Source organism: Podospora pseudocomata, chromosome 6 (assembly GCF_035222375.1).
Source record: "Podospora pseudocomata strain CBS 415.72m chromosome 6, whole genome shotgun sequence".
Classification (NCBI taxonomy): domain Eukaryota; kingdom Fungi; phylum Ascomycota; class Sordariomycetes; order Sordariales; family Podosporaceae; genus Podospora; species Podospora pseudocomata.
In genome coordinates, this window is record NC_085890.1 from 4159058 (window position 1) to 4181546 (window position 22489).

General features: G+C 52.8%; 8 protein-coding genes and 2 non-coding genes across 10 annotated transcripts; 5 read left to right on the forward strand and 5 right to left on the reverse strand.

Annotated features, from left to right (window-relative positions):
• Nucleotides 1-1585: 1585 nt before the first annotated feature.
• QC762_611120 (uncharacterized protein) lies at nucleotides 1586-2260 on the reverse strand (the record flags this gene model as incomplete). Its single annotated transcript, XM_062892793.1, has 1 exon — nucleotides 1586-2260. One exon carries the CDS (start codon nucleotides 2258-2260, stop codon nucleotides 1586-1588), a length of 675 nt encoding a protein of 224 aa, XP_062741409.1.
• A 1687-nt stretch (nucleotides 2261-3947) lies between these two features.
• Nucleotides 3948-5057, forward strand: QC762_611130 (uncharacterized protein; the record flags this gene model as incomplete). The annotated part of the gene is made up of 1 exon (XM_062892794.1): nucleotides 3948-5057. The coding sequence occupies one exon, from the start codon at nucleotides 3948-3950 to the stop codon at nucleotides 5055-5057; it is 1110 nt and encodes a 369-aa protein (XP_062741410.1).
• A 76-nt stretch (nucleotides 5058-5133) lies between these two features.
• On the reverse strand, nucleotides 5134-6503 carry QC762_0103030 (uncharacterized protein). The gene is made up of 3 exons (XM_062884221.1): nucleotides 5774-6503; nucleotides 5500-5714; nucleotides 5134-5448 (listed from the first exon to the last, which is right to left on the reverse strand). The coding sequence occupies exons 1-3, from the start codon at nucleotides 5993-5995 to the stop codon at nucleotides 5175-5177; spliced, it is 711 nt and encodes a 236-aa protein (XP_062741411.1). The 5' UTR covers nucleotides 5996-6503; the 3' UTR covers nucleotides 5134-5174.
• Nucleotides 6504-7520: 1017 nt separating this feature from the next.
• Nucleotides 7521-7788, reverse strand: QC762_0103040 (uncharacterized protein; the record flags this gene model as incomplete). The annotated part of the gene is made up of 2 exons (XM_062884222.1): nucleotides 7521-7662; nucleotides 7739-7788. The coding sequence occupies 2 exons, from the start codon at nucleotides 7786-7788 to the stop codon at nucleotides 7521-7523; spliced, it is 192 nt and encodes a 63-aa protein (XP_062741412.1).
• A 257-nt stretch (nucleotides 7789-8045) lies between these two features.
• Nucleotides 8046-9900, reverse strand: QC762_611150 (uncharacterized protein; the record flags this gene model as incomplete). The annotated part of the gene is given in 2 exon segments (XM_062892795.1): nucleotides 8046-9784; nucleotides 9798-9900. The coding sequence occupies 2 exon segments, from the start codon at nucleotides 9898-9900 to the stop codon at nucleotides 8046-8048; spliced, it is 1842 nt and encodes a 613-aa protein (XP_062741413.1).
• A 187-nt stretch (nucleotides 9901-10087) lies between these two features.
• Nucleotides 10088-11377, forward strand: QC762_611160 (uncharacterized protein). Its single transcript, XM_062892796.1, has 2 exons — nucleotides 10088-10976; nucleotides 11035-11377. Exons 1-2 carry the CDS (start codon nucleotides 10453-10455, stop codon nucleotides 11246-11248), a joined length of 738 nt encoding a protein of 245 aa, XP_062741414.1. The 5' UTR covers nucleotides 10088-10452; the 3' UTR covers nucleotides 11249-11377.
• Nucleotides 11378-11440: 63 nt separating this feature from the next.
• On the reverse strand, nucleotides 11441-13962 carry QC762_611170 (uncharacterized protein). Its single transcript, XM_062892797.1, has 5 exons — nucleotides 13418-13962; nucleotides 13138-13363; nucleotides 12943-13084; nucleotides 11952-12889; nucleotides 11441-11899 (listed from the first exon to the last, which is right to left on the reverse strand). Exons 1-5 carry the CDS (start codon nucleotides 13591-13593, stop codon nucleotides 11594-11596), a joined length of 1788 nt encoding a protein of 595 aa, XP_062741415.1. The 5' UTR covers nucleotides 13594-13962; the 3' UTR covers nucleotides 11441-11593.
• A 2048-nt stretch (nucleotides 13963-16010) lies between these two features.
• QC762_611180 (uncharacterized protein) lies at nucleotides 16011-18517 on the forward strand. The gene is made up of 5 exons (XM_062892798.1): nucleotides 16011-16163; nucleotides 16215-16377; nucleotides 16431-16753; nucleotides 16805-18195; nucleotides 18257-18517. The coding sequence occupies exons 1-4, from the start codon at nucleotides 16078-16080 to the stop codon at nucleotides 18159-18161; spliced, it is 1929 nt and encodes a 642-aa protein (XP_062741416.1). The 5' UTR covers nucleotides 16011-16077; the 3' UTR covers nucleotides 18162-18195; nucleotides 18257-18517.
• On the forward strand, nucleotides 18265-18347 carry QC762_0103090. The gene has a single exon. It is a non-coding gene; the product is annotated as a tRNA-Arg (tRNA).
• On the forward strand, nucleotides 18509-18594 carry QC762_0103100. Its single transcript has one exon. It is a non-coding gene; the product is annotated as a tRNA-Arg (tRNA).
• Nucleotides 18595-22489: the final 3895 nt, after the last annotated feature.

Consider the following 22489-nt stretch of genomic DNA (forward strand, 5'->3'; position numbering starts at 1 on the left):
CTTTGGGCTTTGGGAGCACATCAAACTTTCGACTACCGTTGTCTCGATCCGCAAAAACGGGAACAGGGGCCATATCATTACTTATCGGCAGCAAGACGGTCCACAGACTGCAGAACACGAATGCGATGCCGTGGCCATTTGTACCGGACTCCACGTTACTCCGAATATCCCAAACATCAACGGCGTGGACCGAGTATCAAAGTCTTTCACTCGTCCGAGTTCAAGAATAGGAGCCAGTTTGGAGTGGGGAAAACGGTGCTTATCTTGGGTAGTGGCGAGACGGCCATGGATCTGGGATACCTCGCCATGCACAGCCCCATCAAAAGAGTCTTGATGAGCCACCGCGATGGATTTTTGTGCGCGCCCAAGAGAGTTCCTGATCCTGTCATTTTGCCCATTCTTGGTAACAAGTCTGACCCGAACAGACTCAACGTGCCGGTCGACAGCAGCTAATTTCAACACCAAATTCCGGTTGAGGGGCCCATGGAAGTGGAAAGGTGCAGAGGACGTGTTGGTGGAGGAGCTGTGGGCCACGGTTGAGCGAAGAGGAGGGTTCTTTGGCCATGTTACACTCTCTGGCTTGCCTATGGCTGTCTTTGGGTGCATCAGCTTGGTGCTGTGGGTGTTGGAGCCTGTTATGAACATTTTGGGGATGCTAATGTGAGATCAGACCCAAGTTGACAAACACACAATGTATCCTAGCTGTCCCTCTCATCCACAACAAAATCAAGCGAGGGCCCCCGGTACACAGAAACCCAATTCATCACAAAGGGAAACCCTTGGTTCCGGAGAGGCTCTGTAAGATCCAGCTTGAAGTTTCTCACCACGCCCGCAACAGCATGGTTGAGATTCAGATTGGCCAGCGTGTAACCAACACACATCATGTTGCCCATGCCAAAGGGTACCAAATACTTTTCCATGCCCTTTGAGCTTCCTCCGGGGAGCCATCTTTCCGGTTCGAACCTTTCCGGATCCGGAAAGATCTTTTCGTTGTGATGAACGTGATAGTTGTCTGTCTCTACAACCGTGCCGCCGGGGATGTCATATCCACATAATACAGCTCCCTGGGCTGGCGTGTCACGAGGCATGGCCCCAGGGATTGCATGTGCCAGCCGCAACGACTCCTTCATAAAAGCAGAAAAATAGGACAGAGCCTCCAGAGACGCGTTGGTGATGTCTGAGCCTTTGTCGGGGAAGGCTGCTTTCAGTTCTGAAAACAACTTGTTTTGGACGGCAGGGTAGGCACCCAGAAAGTACGCAGTCCGGGTCAGCGACCAGAGTGTAGTGTGCAATGCTGCTCCCAGTATTGTGTACCCCTCGGCAATGACAGTATTTGGGTCCAGGGAATCCAACAGCCTAGCAATGATTGATGACTCTTTGCTTCTTGGCTTTCCGGCAGGCCTCTTTTGCTCGTTCATAATTCGAAACACTTCGACTGCTGTGGTGTTTCTGATGATGGCTTGTCCGGTGGCAGCAGGGATCAACTTTGTCATGATGGATTGAGGGACGACCTCGAGAATCGGCACGACGGGAGGAAAGTACTTGACTATTGTCCAGGACTGGGCGAGCATGTCGACTGAGCTCGTCAGGGGGTGTGCCTCGAGCGTGTCAGTTTCCAACAAGCTGGTGCACGGTAAGCATAGGCAGGCTTTTGAACAACCAAGATCAAACAAACATACCCGTAGGATGTCTGACAGATGGCCTCTGCCGCGACATCAACGACTAGCCCAGCCAGTGCATTCTTCATGTTCACCACACTGGAACCCCTTCCCAGGAACGACCTGATGTTCCCCACCATCATCTCCCGCTTGCCTTTTACCAAGCCCTCGTAGAGCTTGATCACCTCACCCTTGGCAAACATGGGTGCAATGAGCGAACGTCTTTTTCGGTGGAAATCCGGGTCCGTCGAACCAAAAAGCGCATTGGAGAGGCGGAAGGGAACGTAAAAGTATTTTGCTTTTGTAAACTTGCTGCCGACCTTGTGAACATCTCGAAAGGCGTCGGGATCAGATATGTGCAAGGCATTTGGCCGGATGCGCACAACAGGGCCATATTTGGGGTGCAGGACAAATCGCTGGTGTTCAGGCCATGACAGTGGTGAGCGTGAAAAGAGGGCATGCCACGTTTCGTAAAGAGATGTTGCAGCTGCCAATTTTGGGCCCGGGAACGAAGAGAGAGGGTGGAAATAGATGCGCTGGATGATCAGAAGAATGCGGTGTATAATGAGGACAGCAATTAAGGGGGTTATAAGAGAGTGCATTGGAAAAGGTGCAGAGACATGACCTTCAGGGGCCACTCCGATGGACGTAGCATTCATGATCAGTATCAGTCGCGGGACTTGAAGATCAGGGAGCATGAAGCTCAGGATGAGGATGGCACCGACATAAATAGCAGCTACTGTGGGAAGGTGGAATGAACCCACCGTTGGGTGGTTTAAATTGGGAGTTTTTGGGACCTTGACATAGCAAGAGAATACAACCATTCTTTTCCCCCTCGATTTGACTGTTTGATATACCACACCTTCTGACACGAACCCACCGTACTGACGCGCACTACCCACTCTGCCTACAATAGGTAACATGAAATCAACACAAAATTCCCGCAGTGCGTCTATTTGCGCCCAAGTTCATGACATCGCCCTTCGAAAAGATCCAGGCATATGCACAGAGACCCTTAGTATGATGGTGATATGTCACCCTGCAGAGTGCTATTGAATGGCGCCTCGCATGAGAACCGGCAGTGGAGGTGGCAAGTGATGATAGGTAGGTAGGTAGCATTCAGCTATTGTTTAGGACGTGACAGGCACCAAGCCCCGCTTGCACTTCTTTCTCACTGCAGCAGCAAAAGTGCTCTTCTTTGTTGTCGAGATCTTTCACTGTTGCTTATCTATATTGCGTCCAAGCTTCCCTGCCAAGCTTCCCAGCAAGATCATCTATTTGCTCGCAATTCAATGTTCCACTCGGACTCTTTCCACCCAGCAACCTCACTCGCCCTCGTCATGGTCAGGGACTTTTCTTCCAATCGACAACGCTCGAAATCAACCCCCGCCCCTAGTTATGATACCTAATGATAACTGCTTAGGTACCTTGTATTTGGGGCTCCATCCCGTTAATCTTTTGTCTTTTATTGGTGGTATACCTACATGTACGGGAAACAATATTGATGCTTGTCCATACCTGACCAAGTCTAGCGTGCAACTTCTCCTCCTCCATTGCAACCCCAGCTGTAGCAGATCTCTGTCAGCTTTCATCATCCACCGCTCGCTCTATCACTTCATTTCCACAACTGGAACCACCTGCATCAAGCCTCTTTCTCCAAGCCCTCTTCGAGTTGTCCGAGCACCCTGCCTCCATCAAGTCTGCATCCCCCAAGTCTGCCTTCAAGTTCATGCTTAGCTCGTCCGATTCCATATCTTCTGAGTCTGCATCCTCTATGCTGCCCTCATCCAAGACCCCCTCTAGGGGACTCTCCTTGGCCCAGTCCTCCTTTAACCTACTTACCTCTTTCAAGCCGACGTCTCATAGGTCTACCTCGACCGAGTCATGATTTTGACCTCCTTCGGACAAGCCTCACCCCAGTCGAATCCGCCTGGTTTGATCCCTATTTCTTAGAGCATGACTTTTTTCTTGCCTTTCTATCTCTATTCCTTCCGTCGCTCCTACTTCTGCGATGCCGCCCCCCTCTACAAGAGCTTCTCCCTTAGTCAATGCTGGAGCTCTGTTCTTCTCTCAATCGGTTTCTGCTTACACCATTTGATCGACCGGTCAAAGGTCGTCAACCAAGCAAATGATGCCTTCATCAGTCGAGCAGGTGCCGATTAGACCTGTTGTTGCTTTAGCACAGCAATAGTCACTTCCAACCGAAGATAGCAAGGACACCATCATACAGTGAACCAGGTGGCTGTGAAATTTCAAGCTGATTAATCCCCCAGCAACCATGTTGAATGGATGGCTTGTACCAACTGCCGAAGGTCTGATTTACCCACCACTCCAACCAAACCTCGAACGTTTCATTTCCCCCTCTCAAGTTTCGTTTTAATATACGATATAATATTTCCCGGTCCCAATAGAGCAGGACAACGGAGCCAGCAGAGCTGCTTTCAGTTGGAACTCTCGATATATCTTTCAATAATCTATCCCCCCACCAGTTCAAATCACCCACTCCACGGCTCACCATGCCAAAAAAATCCGACAATGCGATCCCTGTTCCTATTCCCCATCATCTGGCATCTTGCTCTGGCAGCCAGCGTTCGAAGCATTTTTCTGTTCAAAGATGTCATGAAATCCAATACAACAGCCCTCAAGACGTCGGGCTTTAATACTCTCATCATGTTTGGCGTGGGCATTTTGAGCAATGGCGACATCATGTATTATTCCAACACGCCTGGAAGTCAAGATGTGCGAGTTGCTTCTGGCGGGGTCTATGTTGGGGGTGTTGCTCTGGCCCAAAAGGTGCGCTCGCTGAAAACGGGGGAAACCGGCGTCACGAGGCTGGAGATTTCGATGAACGCCCAGAATGTGAGAAACCTCATAGTGACACCAGGCCCAGGACCAGAGACGCCTTTGTTTCGCAACTTTCAGGCCTTGAAGGAAGCTTGGACGCTTGATGCCGTCAACAATGACGACGAATCCATTTATGATCTCAAAAGTTCGGTTGCCTTTGGAAGAATGCTGGGCCAGATCGGATACAAATACACCATCGCGCCATATACGAACGCCCAGTTCTGGCTCAACGTGAAGAATCAACTTAATCAGGGGCTCAAGGAACAAGACTGGCTGCTTGATCGGGTGTATCTACAATGCTACGACGGCGGGGCATACAATAACCCTCCTGGATGGCAGACATTTTTGGGTATGAAGGTTGTTCCCCTGATCTGGGTCATCAATGACTCCAAACCGGTTTACGGCGCCACTGCTGCTCAGGCGCGAACCCGACTTACCCAGTGGCATCAACAAAGTACCCTTGCCGGAGGAGGGTACTGGAACGACTACGATATCGAAAAGATGGGGTTGTCGTATTGGGATTATGGCAACGTACTGGCCAGCATATTTCCGTAGAGTCCAATTGAACAACCAACATGAGTTTGATTAACTTCATAACGCATCACATCATTCAGCCCAAGTTCTGATCCAGCAATGACCTGGAGCCTATCTCCCTCCCATCCAATAATCCCTTCAGCTGGCGTTGATGCGAGCAATGAGGAACTTGGGTGCTTGATCGCGAGCCTCGTCTTGATACTCGCCGTGCGCAGGTGTCACAATCAATGTCCCTGAGCACACCAAGTCTCCACTCTCACAGAATACCGTGAGGCGGTTGGAAGGATAGTTGGGGATCCCACCATTGTTCTGCTGGTTCTTGGTGTAGCCAAACAGAACAACTCCCTTGATCTTTTCCCGGATGGCGGCCGTGCTGTCACGGATGGCAGCAGCCGTAAGGGCAGCACCTTGGCTGTTGAGATGTCAGCGCCGTACATGGACATGTGGACTTGCTTCTGCTCACCTGTAGCCACCAGACACAATCTTTGCCGATGGGCATCTGGTGCTGGCCAGGGTAAAGAGGTTCTTCATCTCTGTGATGGCCGCTGCTGTGGTGCCGTCCGGAAGCAGGTTGTCAAGCAAGTTGGCCTTGTAGTTGCCACCGACACCCTGGATCCAGACATTGTTGGCGCCATAGTTGGCCTCGAGAACGTCGGCGATCAATGGTCCCAACGAGCCCTGTCGGTGGTGGTGAGTTAGCATGTGTCCAAAGGTTGCAGCAGGTATTCGGGGCCTACAAGGTTGCCGCCCTCAGTGGAGCCGCGAGCATAGATGAAGATGATCGGAGGGCAAGTCCCACCGGTCTGAAGCTCGTTTCTGGTCTGACTGCTCTGCCGGGTCTCGAGGGTTTGCTTCTTTGAGAGGTCCTCGAGGAGGTCCAGCGACCTGATCTCTTCGATGCGGCTAGGGAGCGCAGTCACCAACCCGGTGAATGCGACAATGGTGGTGAGAAAACGCATGATGAAGAGATGGGACTGATGGGAAGGTAGGTAGATGGAGGGATGCCTGCTGCTAAAGAGCGGGACAACAAGTCGACGGGTTCCTGGTCTTCTTATACATGATCATCTCCCGTACAACATGGCAGATGTGATCGAGGTACACTCCCATATCGCCTACACCACGACCTTGAGGCTACCACACTCGTTTCCTGGCGATGCTGTACCTTGACTTTCAGTCTTCGGAGGTACGTTCCACAATCGGAAGTTCCCACCATTCAGGGCGCAAATGATGGCAGACAGGCATTCCCCGCATTTTCGTCGTAGTGTGGTGGAGAAGCCTCGTAGGTAAGATAGGTAGGTAGTCAGGTAGCATCGCCGAACTTGGCATCTTACCGAACGGCCCTTCTCGTTCAACAAACGTGGCCGCTGGTAATCATCTGCCACCACTATATCGGGCGTTGATCCCAAATCACCTCGATGCGCCGCCCCTTGCCCTTACGGGCGGACCTTTTTGTGAAGCATGACCAAGGTATAGAATCGAGAATTTCTCCGTCTCGAGGTCGAGATCGCGGTCCATGCTAGCGAGGGACTCTGATCGCAATGCCCGCTTCATTTGTCAAGACGGTGAACTGGACCGGAATGCGCTTTCAACTATCCGATGACACAAGTAAGCTTGCATCTGGGCAAGAGGAAATCCATGGTTCCTCAACCAACTTTCTACCCGGCCGCGGCCCAGTGTCTATGTACCAAGTAGCTCTGGGAGGCTGATTAGCGTGTTGATCTTTTTAAAAATTGGAGGATTTTTCCATAAGCCAGGTCGATATTTGAAGGCGAGTTCCTGCATTAACCCCTCCTTGCCGTCTCCGAGAGTAACACACCAACACGATCTCCCGCAGACTTTCATTCGTCTTCGGACCTCGCTGCACCACAAGACAGCCAGATAGGTACACCACTGTCAAGATACTGTTCATTACATTTATCTTTGCAGTTGTGTTGCAACGTGTTGTGTGTTCGAGGGGGCGCAGACACCTTCCCAAATCCTGGCTATTTGCCGTGCTGTGGAGCCTTTTCTCTCTGAAAACCTGCAAAGACGGAGCTCTGGAGGGTAGCATTGAGCCATCGTTTCACCGGGTTACGTTTTCCTACTTGGAACAAGATAGAACGCCGGCGCCAAATCGTGGGGTGCATGGTGTAATAGCAAGCGAGCGTAGAATCTCGACAGCCGGAGATGGGCATGAGCGTCGAGCATTACTCGTTCAGCTTCTCGTTGGAACCCTGGGGCGGACAAATGTCTATCTTTCTTTGAGCCTTCGAGAGACAGCCATGTCATGGGGCTGACCAGTGTGGCTTGAGAAATACCTACGAAGGGGGCCGAGGTGGCTTTCTATATGGGGGTACACTTCTCCTCAGCAGACCTGTTTTCTTTTCCACCCCATCTCTCAATACAAATCAACTCTTGCCAAACCGGCCAAGTACCACCACTACAACTGGAGCAACGACCACCACTAACGGATCTATGTCTGAATCCAAGGGATCGGCCTACCAGTCATGGGCCAAAGCCGGGGGATAGAACGTGCGCAGTGTTTGGAGTGCTGCCAAGAGTCTGGCCAACGTGCATGGTAGTCTGTCTCTGTATGTACAACTCCACCACGATAGGTTGTACTCGCAAGCATTCCCGGCCCGAAAGCCTTTGATGTTGTCGTGTGCGGACAATGAGTTTTTAACCTGAGGTTTCAGGGTCAGTGGGGCTCACCATCTGAATACCTAATCCATTTCACTTTCGAGTCTTTTCCTCCGTGAGGAACTGTTGTCATTTGGGTATGGAATATCTAGAAGCCTTCTTTAATGCCAGTTATTATAGGCCATCATCGAGGGGTGATAACCAAGTCATGATGCTGCATGTGTGGGAGAGATGGTTTGGCATGGATTTTGAGCAGAAAATCGGGATGTGTATTTTGATCGCTGATTGACAAGAGGCTATCATGCCAACGACTCATGCCACATCCAATCCAGATTGATGAGGCAAAAGGGAAGCCGTCTCTCGAGTATCCAGTCAATTCAAGGCAGTGGTCTACAGCTTGTGGGTGCCACCTGGATTCTTCCGGCAGAAGCAGGAAGCCTTAACGGGAACATCTGCTACCGCTAAAGCAATCTGCAACTGGGGCCACACAATCTTGGCTTCGGCTTCCCTCTTGAGCGTGATGAGGCATTCGTGATAGCCATGCAATGCCCACACATTATTTCGGTGCTGCAAGGCTCGGGGAAGGGTGCCATCGAATCCCAAATCCGCTGCATACACCGCAAGGGCCTCTTCTACTCTTCCCTGCTCCAACAGCAGAGCCCCATAAGCATGCCTGGTCGGCTGCATCCAGCCCCAGGGCTCATCATACGGCAGAGCATCATCCAACTCAATAGACCTGCGCAGATGCTCAAACCCCAGCTCGATATTTCCCCGACGATACTCCAACTCTCCATCCAACATGGCAGAGGCGATAGCTAGGATACCTTGGCACGGGTTGTTGAAGACTGTCCTTGAGGCGGGCACGGTCTTGACTGCACTCCGGAACTGAGCTCGCGCTTCCTCGGCCTCTTGGAATCTCCCGGTATTGGCGAAAGCCACACCCTTTGCGTAGAGAATCATGGCCGTCGTGGAACAGAATAACGACTTGTCTTTTGGTAAAGGGAGACGCTGTATGGCCTCCCACTTACCAAACCTAACGAGCGCATGTACCCTCATGGCAAGAAATCCCTCCAGCCAGTCGGCCATTGGCGGCGATTGCACTCTCAGAAGCTCTTCCGGTATCGCCTCTTCGAGCAACTGGGCTGTTTCTAGAGCCACTGCGGACTGTCCCGCAAACATGGCAGCATAAAGCCGAAAATGCAAGTCGTGGCAGCGGTACAGACTGTAAAAGTTGATGGCGCCGTCTCTTTGCACAGACTTCTGGTCCGCCCGCACAGCCGCCGAGTTGGAAGTTATGGCGGAACGGTAATCTCCGCAGAGCATGTAAATGTGAGATGGCATGTGGTTGAGATGGCCCGAGTCGGGGATGATGCCCAACAGTCTGTCGGCCGCGTTCAGGGCAAGCTCGGGCTGGGCCGACATCTCCATGAGGTGAATGTAGAGGTGAAGCATTCCAGGGTGGTTGGGGTGCTTGGAGAGGGCGTCATCCAAGGCCGCTTTGGCATCCAGTGTCCTCGCCCCCTTGGTCGGTGCTCCTGTTCGCAAGTCCCAGAGGTCCCATGGTGTCAGGTTCAACAAGGCGTCGACATAAACGGCGGCCACGTCGGGATGGCTTGGGTGAGCATTGTATGCCACTTCCATGGCTTGCGCAAACGTGTGGTTCCAGACGTATCCCTGCTTGGCCTCTCCTCGATCTTGTGGGTACCGATGCTGGAGAGCCTCAACAAGTGCTCGCTCCACCGGCGCCGCTGCCGCCGCCTTTGCCAATGCCGCAACCACAGCTTCTCTGGCCCGCCGCAGGTTTCGGCTTCCTTCCTCGTCATCAAAGGCAGCCCACGGCTTGTTGTAGTTGGGACCCAGGGCATAAGCAAGACCCCAGTATGCCATGGCGCAGTCGGGGTCTGTCAGAGCCGCCCGCTCAAAGCACTTGACGGCCTCTTCATGGTTGAACCCGTAGCACCACACGAGCCCACGGTTGAACCATATCTGTGTATCGTGGCTTCTGGTGGTGATGGTCATGTAAAAGTCGCCAAGGTCGTAGTAGTCTTTCGTCTTATCTGGGGGAGGTTGGAGCCCCATCGTGGCGGATTCACGCGTCTTGGTATCCTGGACTGCCTGCCGTTTTGAGCCTGGGCGAAAGACTGGTTGATAGGATGCTGGCCGCTCTTGGCGAGTGTTGCAACGCTGTATGCCACAGTTCCGAGGGGATTGTTTGATGACTGGTGACCTTGGGCTCAAACGTCATTTTACCCAAAGAGCCAACAAACGCCACCACGTGTTTTGTTTGGGTTGCGGGTACCTGATCGCCGAGAAGCGAGTGCGGGGTTTCGGGTTGGGGTTGGGATTTGACCCGTAGGAATTATAAGTGTTTGAAACGAGAGTGTCCCGCCATTTCCAACCGTCCCAGCCCAGCTTTGAACCAGACTTTTAACCTTCTGTACTGTCAGTCCGCCGTCACATCGGACACAAGGAGCCCCGAATCGGAGCAACTAGTCTAGTAAGCTAGTTTTCGAAATCACCACTTCGCCATCTTGGCCAATCTGTTCTTAGCCAACCAGGTCGCTGTTTAACCGCACACGGGCATTCGTGACCCATTCGTTGCGACGCAAATGTCTACACAACCCAGCTTCGGCCGTGTTGATGACCCAGCCAGCCATCATCGCACGTTTTTGACGTGCTCTTCTTTTTGCATCACCATGATCTTGCACTGTCAGGCCTGCCGCATCCGGCAAAGCTGATCGTCAGCGTGGCATCCCGAACCGTTGTCATACATGGCCTACTCGGTTGGCATTGCTGGATGAGGCAGGTTCGTCCATATCGAGAACCCCGTTTTGTGACCGACGACCAGCAGTTGGTCGGAAACCGCCGATGCTTTCCTTGTCGTTCTGAGAATGAGATGAAGCGAGGGATCAAGTATAAAGCCATACCATGGGCGTCCAGACCTCATCATTGCTCCCCATCCTCTTCACCCCCTCTCAAAGCCGCCGCCATGAAACTCTCCCTCCTCGCCTTTCTCCCCGCCGTCCTGGCCTTGCCCGCGGCCGAATCGTCGGGCATCGCGTCCAGACAGACAGCCGTTGCCACGACCGACAACTATATCTTCACTCTGACTCTCCCTCAGTTCACCGTCAGGCGTAACAACCGCAACCCGGCGTCTCTGGACTGGAGCTCGGATGGCTGCTCAAACTCCCCCGACAACCCGTTTGGCTTCCCATTTACTCCCGCCTGCCACCGCCACGACTTTGGTTACAGAAACTACAAGAAGCAAAGCCGGTTCACGGATGCCAACCGCAAGAGGATCGACGACAAGTTCAAGGTTGAGTATGTACCTGTCTTGTGGAATTACGGGCCCATTGAATGGATGTTAACCATGTCGCAGTCTTCTTTACCAGTGCAGCTCCAACGGCCACGGTGCCGTCTGCCGTGCTCTGGCGGATGTCTACCATGCTGCCGTTAGAGCGTTTGGTGGGAGCGGAGCCAGCAAGAGAGAGGAGGAAGAGGATTGGGTCAAGATTTACGAGGAGAAGCTCGCCATTTACAACGAGCTCGTCAAGGAGGCCCAGGCCACGGGTGAGCTGTGGACATTGGAGTAGATTGATGACTTGACGATTATGATATATCAGATACCTACAAAAGCTGTCTCGTTGGGTGCTCAAATTGTGGTGTCATGGCTCAGGGGTTTAGGGGTAGTAAACATGACATTGCCTTGGCCTCCATGATGCTCGAGGTTTCCATCACTTTGATCCTGGCGACGTGACTGCTTGGTGGATGCCAAAGTTGGCCAGTCATTCGTCTCTGAATGGATTCATAAAACTCGACATTGCATCGTTACCCTTAAAGCTATGTACCCTGCCTCCCACCATATGTGTACATACTGTTACAAAACCATACCCATACCTATACCGCTGCGCCCACTCCAAATATCATTCCTTATCATATCACCGGACCTCTTTAACCTTCCCGCCCTCAACTCTCATTCTTCTTGCCTTGGGAGCAGGGTCTTGGGCGTCACGCTTGCTGTGCGTGGCCCAGTACTCGTCGAGAACCTCCAAGACTTCCTCGACATTGTTGTAGGGCTGCAGTCTGGCCATGAACTGAATCTTTTCGGTGATGGCAGCCGTGGTGAACTTGGCAGCCGTGACCGGCTCGGCTCTCCATCTGGCCTCCATGGGGTCACGGAACGCGGTCTCGTTGTATCCCAAGTCAGTCAGAGCAGTGACGTTGAAGGCAGCCATCATGTCGTGCTAGTGCCAAGGTTAGCTCTGCGCTCAGGGCGACGGGCAGAAGAATACTTACATCCTCGTGAATCAGGTTGTGGCAGTGGAACATGTAGACTCCATCCCATGGGGCGTAATGGGCCTCCACTCTGACAATCTCGTTGGGCGCAAGCCAGACAACATCCTTCAAACCCTGGGCCTCGTAGTTGTAGACCGGTCTGCCATCGTCATTCGAGCGCCACAAGACTTTGAAGTCGACCAGGTGAATGTGGATTGGGTGGCTCCATCCGCCGCCGCCGTTCTCGAGCTCCCAAATTTCAACCTTGCCGCGGGGGACATTGGCAAGCACACGGTTGTTGACATCGGCAAAGACGACTCCGTTGATCTGCCACTCGCCATTGGAGCGGTCAAACTTAAAGTGTCTGTCCACACCGGTTCCATCAGGGGTCGGCCAGTCGACAGTAGCCAGAGTGCTGGGAACGGAGCTGGTGTCGGTCACTGGGGTGTTGCCAACGATGAATCTCATGACCTTGTTGGTGTGGAGGTAATCGTCGTCCTGGCCCACGTCGTCCGTGTTGCGCAAGGTGATATTTTGGCCAGCAAATGGCGAAAAGTCAAAGACAACCTCGTACCGCTCTCCCATGCTGATGTAAAGGTCGTTTGTGGTGGCTGGTGAGGTCATCAAGCCGGCATCTGTGGCAATGACTTGGAAAGGGATTTTGGCTGAACTGCCGGTTTGACGCTGGAAGTAGAGCTTGAAGGTGCGGGAGACGGCAGCGTCGAGGAAGCGGAGGCGGTACTTGCGAGGCTCAACGTTGAAATAGGGCCAGGGCTGGCCGTTGACGTGGATAACATCGCCAAAGAGCGAGTCCGTCTCACCATTGGTGGTGAACAGACTGCCATTGTTGTTGTACTGCTTGGAAGAGAGTACCAGAGGAATATCATGAATACCGTAACCTGAGGGAAGGTTCAGGGCGTCCTCGGCAGGATCATGAATGATATAGGCTCCAGCTTGGCCTTGTAGGTGTCAGCGGATGAAAAAAAAAAAGCTGCAGAGATGGCCATCATACCAAAATATGCATTCTCAGCAGTGTGCATGAATGCGTGATCGTGGTACCACAGGAAACGGGCCGCCTGTTGGTTGGGATAGTAGTAATCCTTGAACTCGCCTGGCATGGTTACATCCTCTGCCCAACCATCCCAAGGAGCGCGCTATTTGACAAATGTCAGTCACCAGCCATCAAAGCCACGACAAGGAGACTCACAGAGTATGACCCGTGGAGATGGACCGAGTTTTCGATGCTGGCATTGTTGACGAAGCGCACAACAGCCTCATGGCCTCTCTCCACGATAAAGGTCGGGCCGGGAGAGATGCCGTCGTAGCCAACAAGAGTTGCGGGGCCCTTGTTTGGATACACTTGTTGGGTGAACCGGTTGATGTAGACCTCGTAATAGTGAATGGGGTTGCCAGTCACCGGGTTGGTAACGGTCCTATGATCGAATCAATACCCCAAGTCAAGCAAAGATTATGAGAGAAAAGCTCACAGTTTGGGCGTCTTGACCGGAGGAATAGGCAGAGGAAATTGGTAAAGCCAGGAATAGGTAGGACTCTCCCAATCTTTTCTGGCGACCAGCTTGTGCTTTTGCTCAGGCGCAGCCCGACCCAAGACAACAGGCGAGGCCGAGACGGCGAGAAGAGCGGAAGTGAGGATGGACAACATTGCGAGAGATGGAAGGGAGGAAGCCGCTTGAGGAGAGATGTCTTTTGAGTCCTAGACGCAGGAAGTCTGGTTCTTTTATCCCTCCTCATGACACCCTCGCAACTCACGAGGTGGAGTCCCAGGAGCAGTGAATCATTTTGACGCCCGGCTTGCGTCGCTTGGGCTCAACTCGCCACTATTTGGACTCTGAACAGCTCCATTCACAATGTGGTGGTGCTAGTGGACCGATAGTCTCGTCAATCGGATCGTGATGGTGGTGGGCACAGGGCAAGACGGCAAGAACTTCCTTGAGTCGTCAAGCTGTAGACCTCATGAACTCAAATCCGAGGAAAGTGCAAGCGTGGATGCATCCACCACCTTCAATATCACGCTGGGGTGTTTGGCCAAGATCCTTGTGGTGGATGCATCAGTCATAAAGTGGCCCCAGGTGACTGACCAGCGCCTCTTCCTTTGCATTCGGTGTATGCTAAAAGGGGAATTCTTACCCTTGATTATTGGCACCAAGAGCATGCAACGGGAGCCTCGCGGCGTGGCAGCCACACGTGGTGGTCGAGACAGAGAGGCCTTGTTATCAATATCTTCCTACCCCAGTCTGACCGTTTGTTTCCCAAGAAATGGTGGTTTGCTTAGCCGAGATAAGCTTTGTCAAGACACTAACATCGAAAGGGCCGTTGACGGCTTGGTTTCCCCAAGGCCGACGGTATATTTGGCGTTCAATAAATTGAGGCTTAGCAGCGGGCATCACGGCGGGATCACAACATCAATGTCCTGCATTAGGGCTCAGGTCTAGACTTTGCCACGAGATCAGGGAATCTCCAGGCACGATTCTGCACTTGGCTTCTTCCATATGTTTCCCCGAAGAGCTGGATGCTAGCTCCTGACTTAAACCGATGGCGCTACTAGCGCCTCACTCCCGCACATGGATCGCTCTGGCGTTATCCTCTTTTGGTTTTCTATCTCGTATTCTTGGCATCGTGTCCAGGATGCTATCCGACGGATTCCGAGCCCATGTTTCCACCCATTTGCTTCTTTACAGCTTCTATCGAGGCACGATGGACGAGGTGAATGATGCATGTTTGCGGCGAGAAAAGGGGCAAGGGGTAAATGATTGGACCGAGCCCTCCATGTCCACAACTTTGACCCCCATGTCATCCCATGTCAGCCCGTATCAACTTTCCCGCCATACAGCCCAAGGCTTGCATCATGTCAGACGTTTTCATCGCTGTATCGTCTGCCACTGCCGGATTGACATTGACCCGACTGACTGACGAGGGAGTGTTTCCGTCGATGCAGCAGCTCTGGTTCGGCACTTCCAAACGAACACAACAAGCGAGCTCGGCTGGGGGCGGAGTTAGCGTCGTGGTTGCATCTCCGCACGGCACGACCCACGAATGCTACCCTAAATCCGAATTATTGACAGGCGTCTGTGATGGCTACTCCCGCGCTAAGCCTTGTACATATTGGGAGTGAACACGAGCAGACGGAACTTTCCCCGCACCCTACTGTGATGGCTTGCCAGCTGCACATGTCAAGACAAAGGTGCCCACAATCCTCCGGGGATGCATACAGACAAAAGGAGCAGGAATACGCGACATCTGTCGGGTAAACTTGCTGCTGCCGGAACCAATATGATAATCGATAGTCCAACTCCCATCAAAAAGAAATGAGCTCGTTTCTCTAGAAAGGTGTATGAAACCGAGCGAGTTGAACTATTGGGTGCTTTGGACGCAGCACGGTGAATCTATTTTGAGAGAGCTTGGGAGCTCTCAGTGCTCAGGCCCGCTCCAGGCCTGCCGCGGGTGGCGAACCGTGGTTGAGGCTCGGCAGTTTGGTCGATCTTGTGACATGGCCGGTATAGTATAGCTGTTTGCTCTGTCTGTCCTGTCTCGCTTAATCTACGGTGGTAGTATCAGAGGGTGTCAGTTCGGGGCTTTTAGCTAAGAGATGCAAACCCACTGACAGACCTACCCCTTGATCATCACCAAGGAGCCAAGCATCCTCGAACCTTAGGTTTCATTGTCTTTGTAAATACTCCTTGGCAAGCATCCGAGAGCGACATCCTCCTGCAGTGAGTCGGCTGGGCCGCAGTCGCTCACCATTTCCGTAATGAGATGCGAGGTATCAACATGAACAACACCATGTCTATGTCGCCCCTTGAGCTCGGGGGCCATCTCTACGGCAATGCCCAGAATATCGAATCGTCGGATTGGGAAGGTACCTCGGGTTCTGGTCAGAATTACTACCCAGTTGTCTACAATGAGTGAACCTTGGAAGGTCGAGCCGATATGAATAGTCATGTAGTTATGAACAAGTTGTACAAGGTGAAATGACTGAACCGGTTGGAGTTGCCGAGATTATGTTGAGATGTTCAAAAGTATAAAGACACAGGAATGTGTCCTTGGGAAATCAGTTGGAATCAGCCACGGACAACCGGTTCCATCAAACCATTCGTCACTGAACCATACACTGCCCAGACTTGGAGCCATGCTTGTGCTCTTCCCACTTCTCTGCCTCGTCCTCGGGGCCTTGGGGGTTGACATCCCCATGTGGCTGGACGGAGCTCTTGTTGAGTAAGTGACACCAAACGTTGGCTTTGTGGGCTTTAACACTGACCTGAGAAGTGCCACCGCCACCGATGTTTCCTACAACACTGGAGGAACCATCTCGGTCAATGGATGGACAGTCCAGGTTCCTAAGAACATGTTGGTTACCTTTCCAGCGGCCTATGTGCCCTGGAAGGACTTTGTAGCTCAAAAGGCTGCCGTCATGGGATACGAGGTCAATGTGTGTCTCTCACATCATCCGACACCGTCAAGAATATACTAACCGAACAACAGGTCGCTGGCAACATTGTGAATGGCGTCTCGATCGCAGCCCAGATAATTGTTCAGGAGTTCGCCATGGAGATCAACCAGGGCTACATTGAGGAGATCAACTTTGACGGCACCATGAAGATTCTGAACGGCCCCGTCATTCGAATCAACGACCCGAATGCCGTCTTCTCGGCCGGCTATTCCTCCCCCTTTATGGTGGCCGATGACAAGAGCCCTAGCGTCATCTCATTCTCTGGCTTCCCCATGTGTGTCCCTCGGTCGTCCAACGACACACTTTGCCCATCCTCGCAGCGGCCTGTTGTTGCTGGCACCCCACGCAGAATCTTGTAAGTAAGAATCGGCTCAAAGGTGTCTGTTGACTAACCCAAAGTAAACAGTCAAGCCCCCGACCCGTTGGTCATGGCTCCTTTCCTTCCTGGAGACTTTATCATGTACAGAGGCTTCCGCAACGCGCAGAACCAGCTCATTTGCTTCGACATTGTCGCCTGGAATGTTCAGATCACCACCACAGGCAGCCCAGCTTACATCAGAGTGGAAGAGACACTGGTTGGCGTGTACACTCCCAACACCAACGCCGAGGTGGCCGAAACACGGTTCATCGGCTACACGAGTGATCCCAGCGTCACCGTCTCCATCAGCGCCATTGATATCGATCCCTGCACCGGCCATGAAACCTACAGATCTATCGGTGTTGGACAGGCCCGTCCTGAAGAGGGTGGACGCAACAAGTGGATCGCGCGCATCGACGGGACCACCCCTTCCATCTACACGCGTGAGTACCGCATGGTTGCCTCTAGCGGGACTGTGGTCACCAGGAACGGAATTGTAGCGGGCGAGTATGTCGCTCCCATTCTCGAGTGGATTCAACCCGAGCTCCTCGTTCCCGGCATCGAGCCCATCATCAACGAGTATGCCGCCATGTCCCATCTGACTCGTGGTGTCGGTCCCGACGAGGATGGCAACATCTTTGGTCCCCTCGACCCCTTCCCCCAGTCCGGCGTCACCGTCTTCAACATTTCGACTTGCGCCGGGCCGGTCACCCCTGGAGAGCCGGGCGAGGGGGAGTCACAGACAGCCAACCCCCGTATCGATGCCACGATCCCCATCTCTGCCACCGGGAGCCAAGTTGCCACCGTTCCTCACACCAAGCGTCTCTATGTCCGTCACGATGACACCTTTACCCTTCGCGGCTACCAGGACAACAACAACATGGGCAGCAACGACACCCTGACCTGGAGCTGGTCCGTGTTGACCGATCAGTCTGCTGGAACCCAGTCCAACCTTGTCACTTTCATTCCTTCGTCTGACTCCAAGTCCATCTCGGTTCGCTTTGCCAACTCTGCACCCACCGGGGAGTACGTGTTCCAACTTGCCATTTCGTCGGCAAAGCACAACACCACGGGTAACTTCACCTACACCGTTTCGCTGTTCTCTGGGCCGGATATCGTGTCGGTTGATGCCGTCACCTGGACGAGCGGCCAGAGTGGCACCATCGGTGTCACTTGCAGCAGTTTGTATCTGGTCGACTGGAAGGTCAACATGCAGGTAACTTATCCCGGTGACAGGGCCACCACAACCAGCGCTATGGCGGCAACTCCTCCCGGCAGTGGGTTGTGGTCCTTCTCCTCGAGACGGGTTGACCGGCCTGGCACTATCACATGCAGGAGTGCACTCAACGGACAGGCAACGCGATCTGGGACCACGGCGAAGCGCGCGGTGCAGCTCAAGGCCTGAGGTGGGAGAATAAGAGGGACATATGTTTGTCAATGTTAGCTAGCATTTTGCCCGTGTCAAAAAAATTGTAAGCTTGTCTCGCCCTCATGCAAAAGTAATGTTTCGACCCACGCGCGACTCGAACACGCAATCTTCAGAGGTAATTCTTAACCGAAATCTGACGCCTTACCATTTGGCCAGCGGGCCACCAAGATTAGTAGTGTATGTTATTAGACACCTCTTCGTGTAAAAGGACCAGCCTCCTCTTTGGATAACTATAGTACTTGGAAAGTCGCACAGTGGTAGGCCAGTCCCAGGTAACAAAAACTAAAATGTTGTCTACTATATGGTAGTCAGAATATACAAAACGATCCGCCCAGGGGTCGAACCTGGAACCTCCTGATTGCACAATGTAACATCGTAGTCAGACGCGCTGCCATTACGCCAGCGGACCTGTTGAATTGATTGATGAATTGCAGATGCAGAGCCCGGAAAACCATCACCAACGATAGTTTCGTGAGAGGTCGGTAGACTGACAACAAGTCCGACGGAATGATGCCTGAAGGGTGCCTGGATGACTTTCCCTGCGGATGCTGGACTGTAGCTATGGATAGATAGCGACATTGGTGCTTTTGTTTTCCAGCTCGTTTACTAGTGAAATGGTGAGAAAACACACAAATACAACCAAGACACCACAAATATACCCTCAACAGGTCCCTGAATGAATACACCTGCGTGACAGTGGCTCGCTCGCAGGCCGCACTTCACGCAGGACAAAGAAAAGACACTATGGGCTCGCAGGCCACATAATAAGCACCGGAATGGCCTGATCAGAGGGCCAGAATTGCCTGCACGCATGCAAGGCTCAAAGTTCGAAAGAAAACAAAAGTCGATGTCCTGTCTAAAATAGAATGTCCGAAGCAGACCGCTTATATACATGACCCCTGAACCCCCGAATCATCCGAGAGCCCCACTTCCTTACTCAAACCCTCAAGCCTGTGAGCGGCACCCCAAACCAGTATACGCTAGGCATATTGACCAGGGAAGGTTGGGGCATGCCGTACGACAACAGCGGTTTATGAAGCTTAGCCAGTCATGGCACCAGCTATTTGTAACGGGCTGAGCCTGGCATGGACCTCGGCAACCCTCGGCCCTGGTGAAGCTATTCCCAGAACGCACAGACCACTACTCCAGAACCTTCTATCACCGCGCACTGGCCAACACGCACATGTTGTCAAACCTTCTCTTTCTCTTTTCCTTTTCTTCTTCAAGTTCAGTGTACTCGTAGAGTCGTCACCAGATAGTTGCAATACACTCCTGGGACCGTTACATTACACTGAACTTCCACCTCGCGGAAAACAGTTGGAAGAGCCTCAGCGCAGACCCAACTAGCGGAATTCAGCGCATTGAGTACGTGCGTGAATTCAACAGTAGCGACCTTGGCACGAGGGCCAGGGACAATGACGCAGGAGGACACTATGGCGGCGCAAGCCGAGACCTCCATGCTGATGCAGACGGTGCGTCAGTTAGCGGAACAGATTGCTGCTCTTCGACAGGAAGGGCAGCAGGCGAACGAAGCAAACCAAGCGCAAATCCGAACCCTTCAGGATACCATCGCATCTATGCAGGGAGAACGATCTACTTCGGGTGTCTCGACCCTCACACCAGCGACGAGCGTAGGCACCGCACCGGTGGTACATTCGCTAACGATACCAGATGCGAACGAATATTCGAAGAGAAAGAAGCCGACACTTCCTGACCCTCCCCGCTTTAACGGACTTAGGAAGAGGTTCCGCACATGGGAATTGGAGATGAGGAATAAGCTCCGAGTCGATGGTTCGGCAATCGGCTCCCCGACCGATCAGTTCGCATATATATACGCCCGCTTAGAGGAAACACCTCAAGCCATGGCCGCCGCTTTCTTTAAAAGAGGTGGCCCAGATGGAATTTCGAACCCTGAGCACTTTCTCGTTTACCTTGCGACCTGTTACGGCGATCCTAAAACCGAACAACGAGCTCTCAGCAGGTTGGAATCAATAGCTCAAGGGGAAAAAGAGAGTTTCGCTTCCTTTCTTCCAAAGTTCGAAAAAGAGCTAGCAGATAGCGGAGGTGCCGAATGGAGCGACGTCGTGAAGATCAACTACCTCAAACGGACCATTAACAGGGAGATGAGGACCGCCCTGGCGAGCCAGTTGAACTTACCTAAAGATTATCCCGAGTTCGTTAGCAACCTACATAACCTGGGCGCTAATCTCGACGAGCTGCGCTTTTATACGCGGAAACCGAAGACCAGGTCACGCTCTTCAACCCCTGATTTTAAACACCAGAACCGAAGCACCGACCAGTCATCACCACCGCAGCGGTAGACGAGATGGACTGGGAGCCTACGAAGATTAGCCAGGCTGTCCACAGAGCTAACAAGGAGCTGGAGGGAAAGCGCGCAAAATGGGTTAATCAGAGCGAGATCGACCGCCGGAAAAGCGAGGGGCGCTGCTTAAGATGCGGGAGGACAGGGTGCAAAATAAGCAAGTGTCCTCTTTTGCCTGCAAGACGTCCGCGCCAGGACAACGAAACCGTGATTAAAAAGAGTCTTAAGATCAATCGGGCTGCCTTTGTAGGAAAGGGAGCAACCACCAGAGTAAGCGCTGGCTTCGTTAAGGACGGAGATCAGGATCAGGAGTTAGATGACCCCGCGGATAAATCGGACCCCCCAGAAAACCCCTTTTCCGAGGAGCCCTTGAAAAGCTTATGGGACCAAGGATTGGAAGCCAACAACTGCTACTGGCTGATCAGACGCATGGTTTTGGACGGAGAGCGCCAACTGCCCCCAGAGTGGGGGCTACCAATATCTATTGCGGAATGTTCTATCGACGAAGGAAAACGCTTGTGTTGGAGGGACCGAATATGGTTTCCTCACTTTGAACCGCTTCGCACCCGGGTTATTCAAGAAACGCACGACTCCGCGCTGGCTGGTCACCCTGGAAGGGATATGACGAAGACCCTTATTAGCCGAAAGTTTACCTGGCCGGGCCTGAGCCAGGATGTGAGGAGATTCCTGAGGAACTGTGACGTTTGTGGAAGGACAGCTGTGTGGCGGGAAAAACGAAGAGGATTATTGAAGCCCCTCCCCATTCCCGATCGGATCTGGTCAGAGCTTTCTATTGACTTTGTTTCCGGATTACCCCCATCGGGCCCTGACAGAACAACCGAGATTATGGTAGTCACGGATAGACTGTCTAAGAATGTGATCTTCGAACCTATGGCATCTACGACGACAGACGCAGTAGCAGATCGCCTCATTCGCTGCTTGATCCGCCACCATGGCCTGCCGAGGGCCATCATCTCAGACAGAGGACCCCAGTTCGTGAGCCATATGTGGGCTAGGATATGCAACCTGCTTCGGATCACACGACGACTATCGACAGCGAATCATCCGGAGACAGACGGAGCCACTGAGCGGATGAACCAAGTCCTTGAAGAATACTTACGCTCCTACACAACCTATTGGCAAGACGACTGGGCTGCACTTCTCCCGATGGCTATGCTAGCGATTAATAACCGCGATGCAACCTCGACCGGCATCAGCCCCTTCTTTATGACCCACGGCTACAATGTTGATCTCCTGGGTCTAGTCGATGCAAAAGAGCCCCTAAGGACTACAGGGAAGTCACCAATTGCTCGGGGAGAAGCTTTTGTAGCCCGGCTACGGGAAGCAACAGAAGTAGCCCAAGCAGCAATAGCCTCAGCCCAAGAACGTCAAGAAGAGTACGCCAATAGAGCTCGTCAGATGTCACGGGTAGCACAGGTTGACAGGTTAATGACAGTAGTATTCAGCTAAGCTACGGTTTGGGCTCTATTCCGTCTGGTACGGGCAGGCTCTATTGTCAAGACGTAGCTCAAAGAGCTACAAACAGGTCTCGCGGCAGCGAGATGCAAAATCTTTCTAGTCGCATTGGCCGGTGCTCTGCACGTGCCAAGCTCCATCAGTGGCTCAACGACGGTCACGGAGCAACCGCCGTGACAGTATTCCCTCCCTAGGTGCGGAGCTCCGTCGACGCACTATCTTGGTTCAAGGGCCGGGCTTCTCAGGGTAGCGGCGGTGGAAATTCCGGACAACCTCTTTTGCGTGTTCCAAGTGGTCTGCAGGCACTTCGGTGGGTTGGTCATATCCAGTCCATTTCACGGTGTACTTGAGACGGGGGTGGCTTCCTCTGCCACGGCGGTCCCAACGGGAGTTTAGAATATCTTCAACTTCAAACTCTTCTACTCCATCGATTTCCACTGGTGGTGGCGGGTCTTGTAGTTGACCTGGCTGGGGGTTATTGGCCGCAGGGCGTAATAGGCTGACG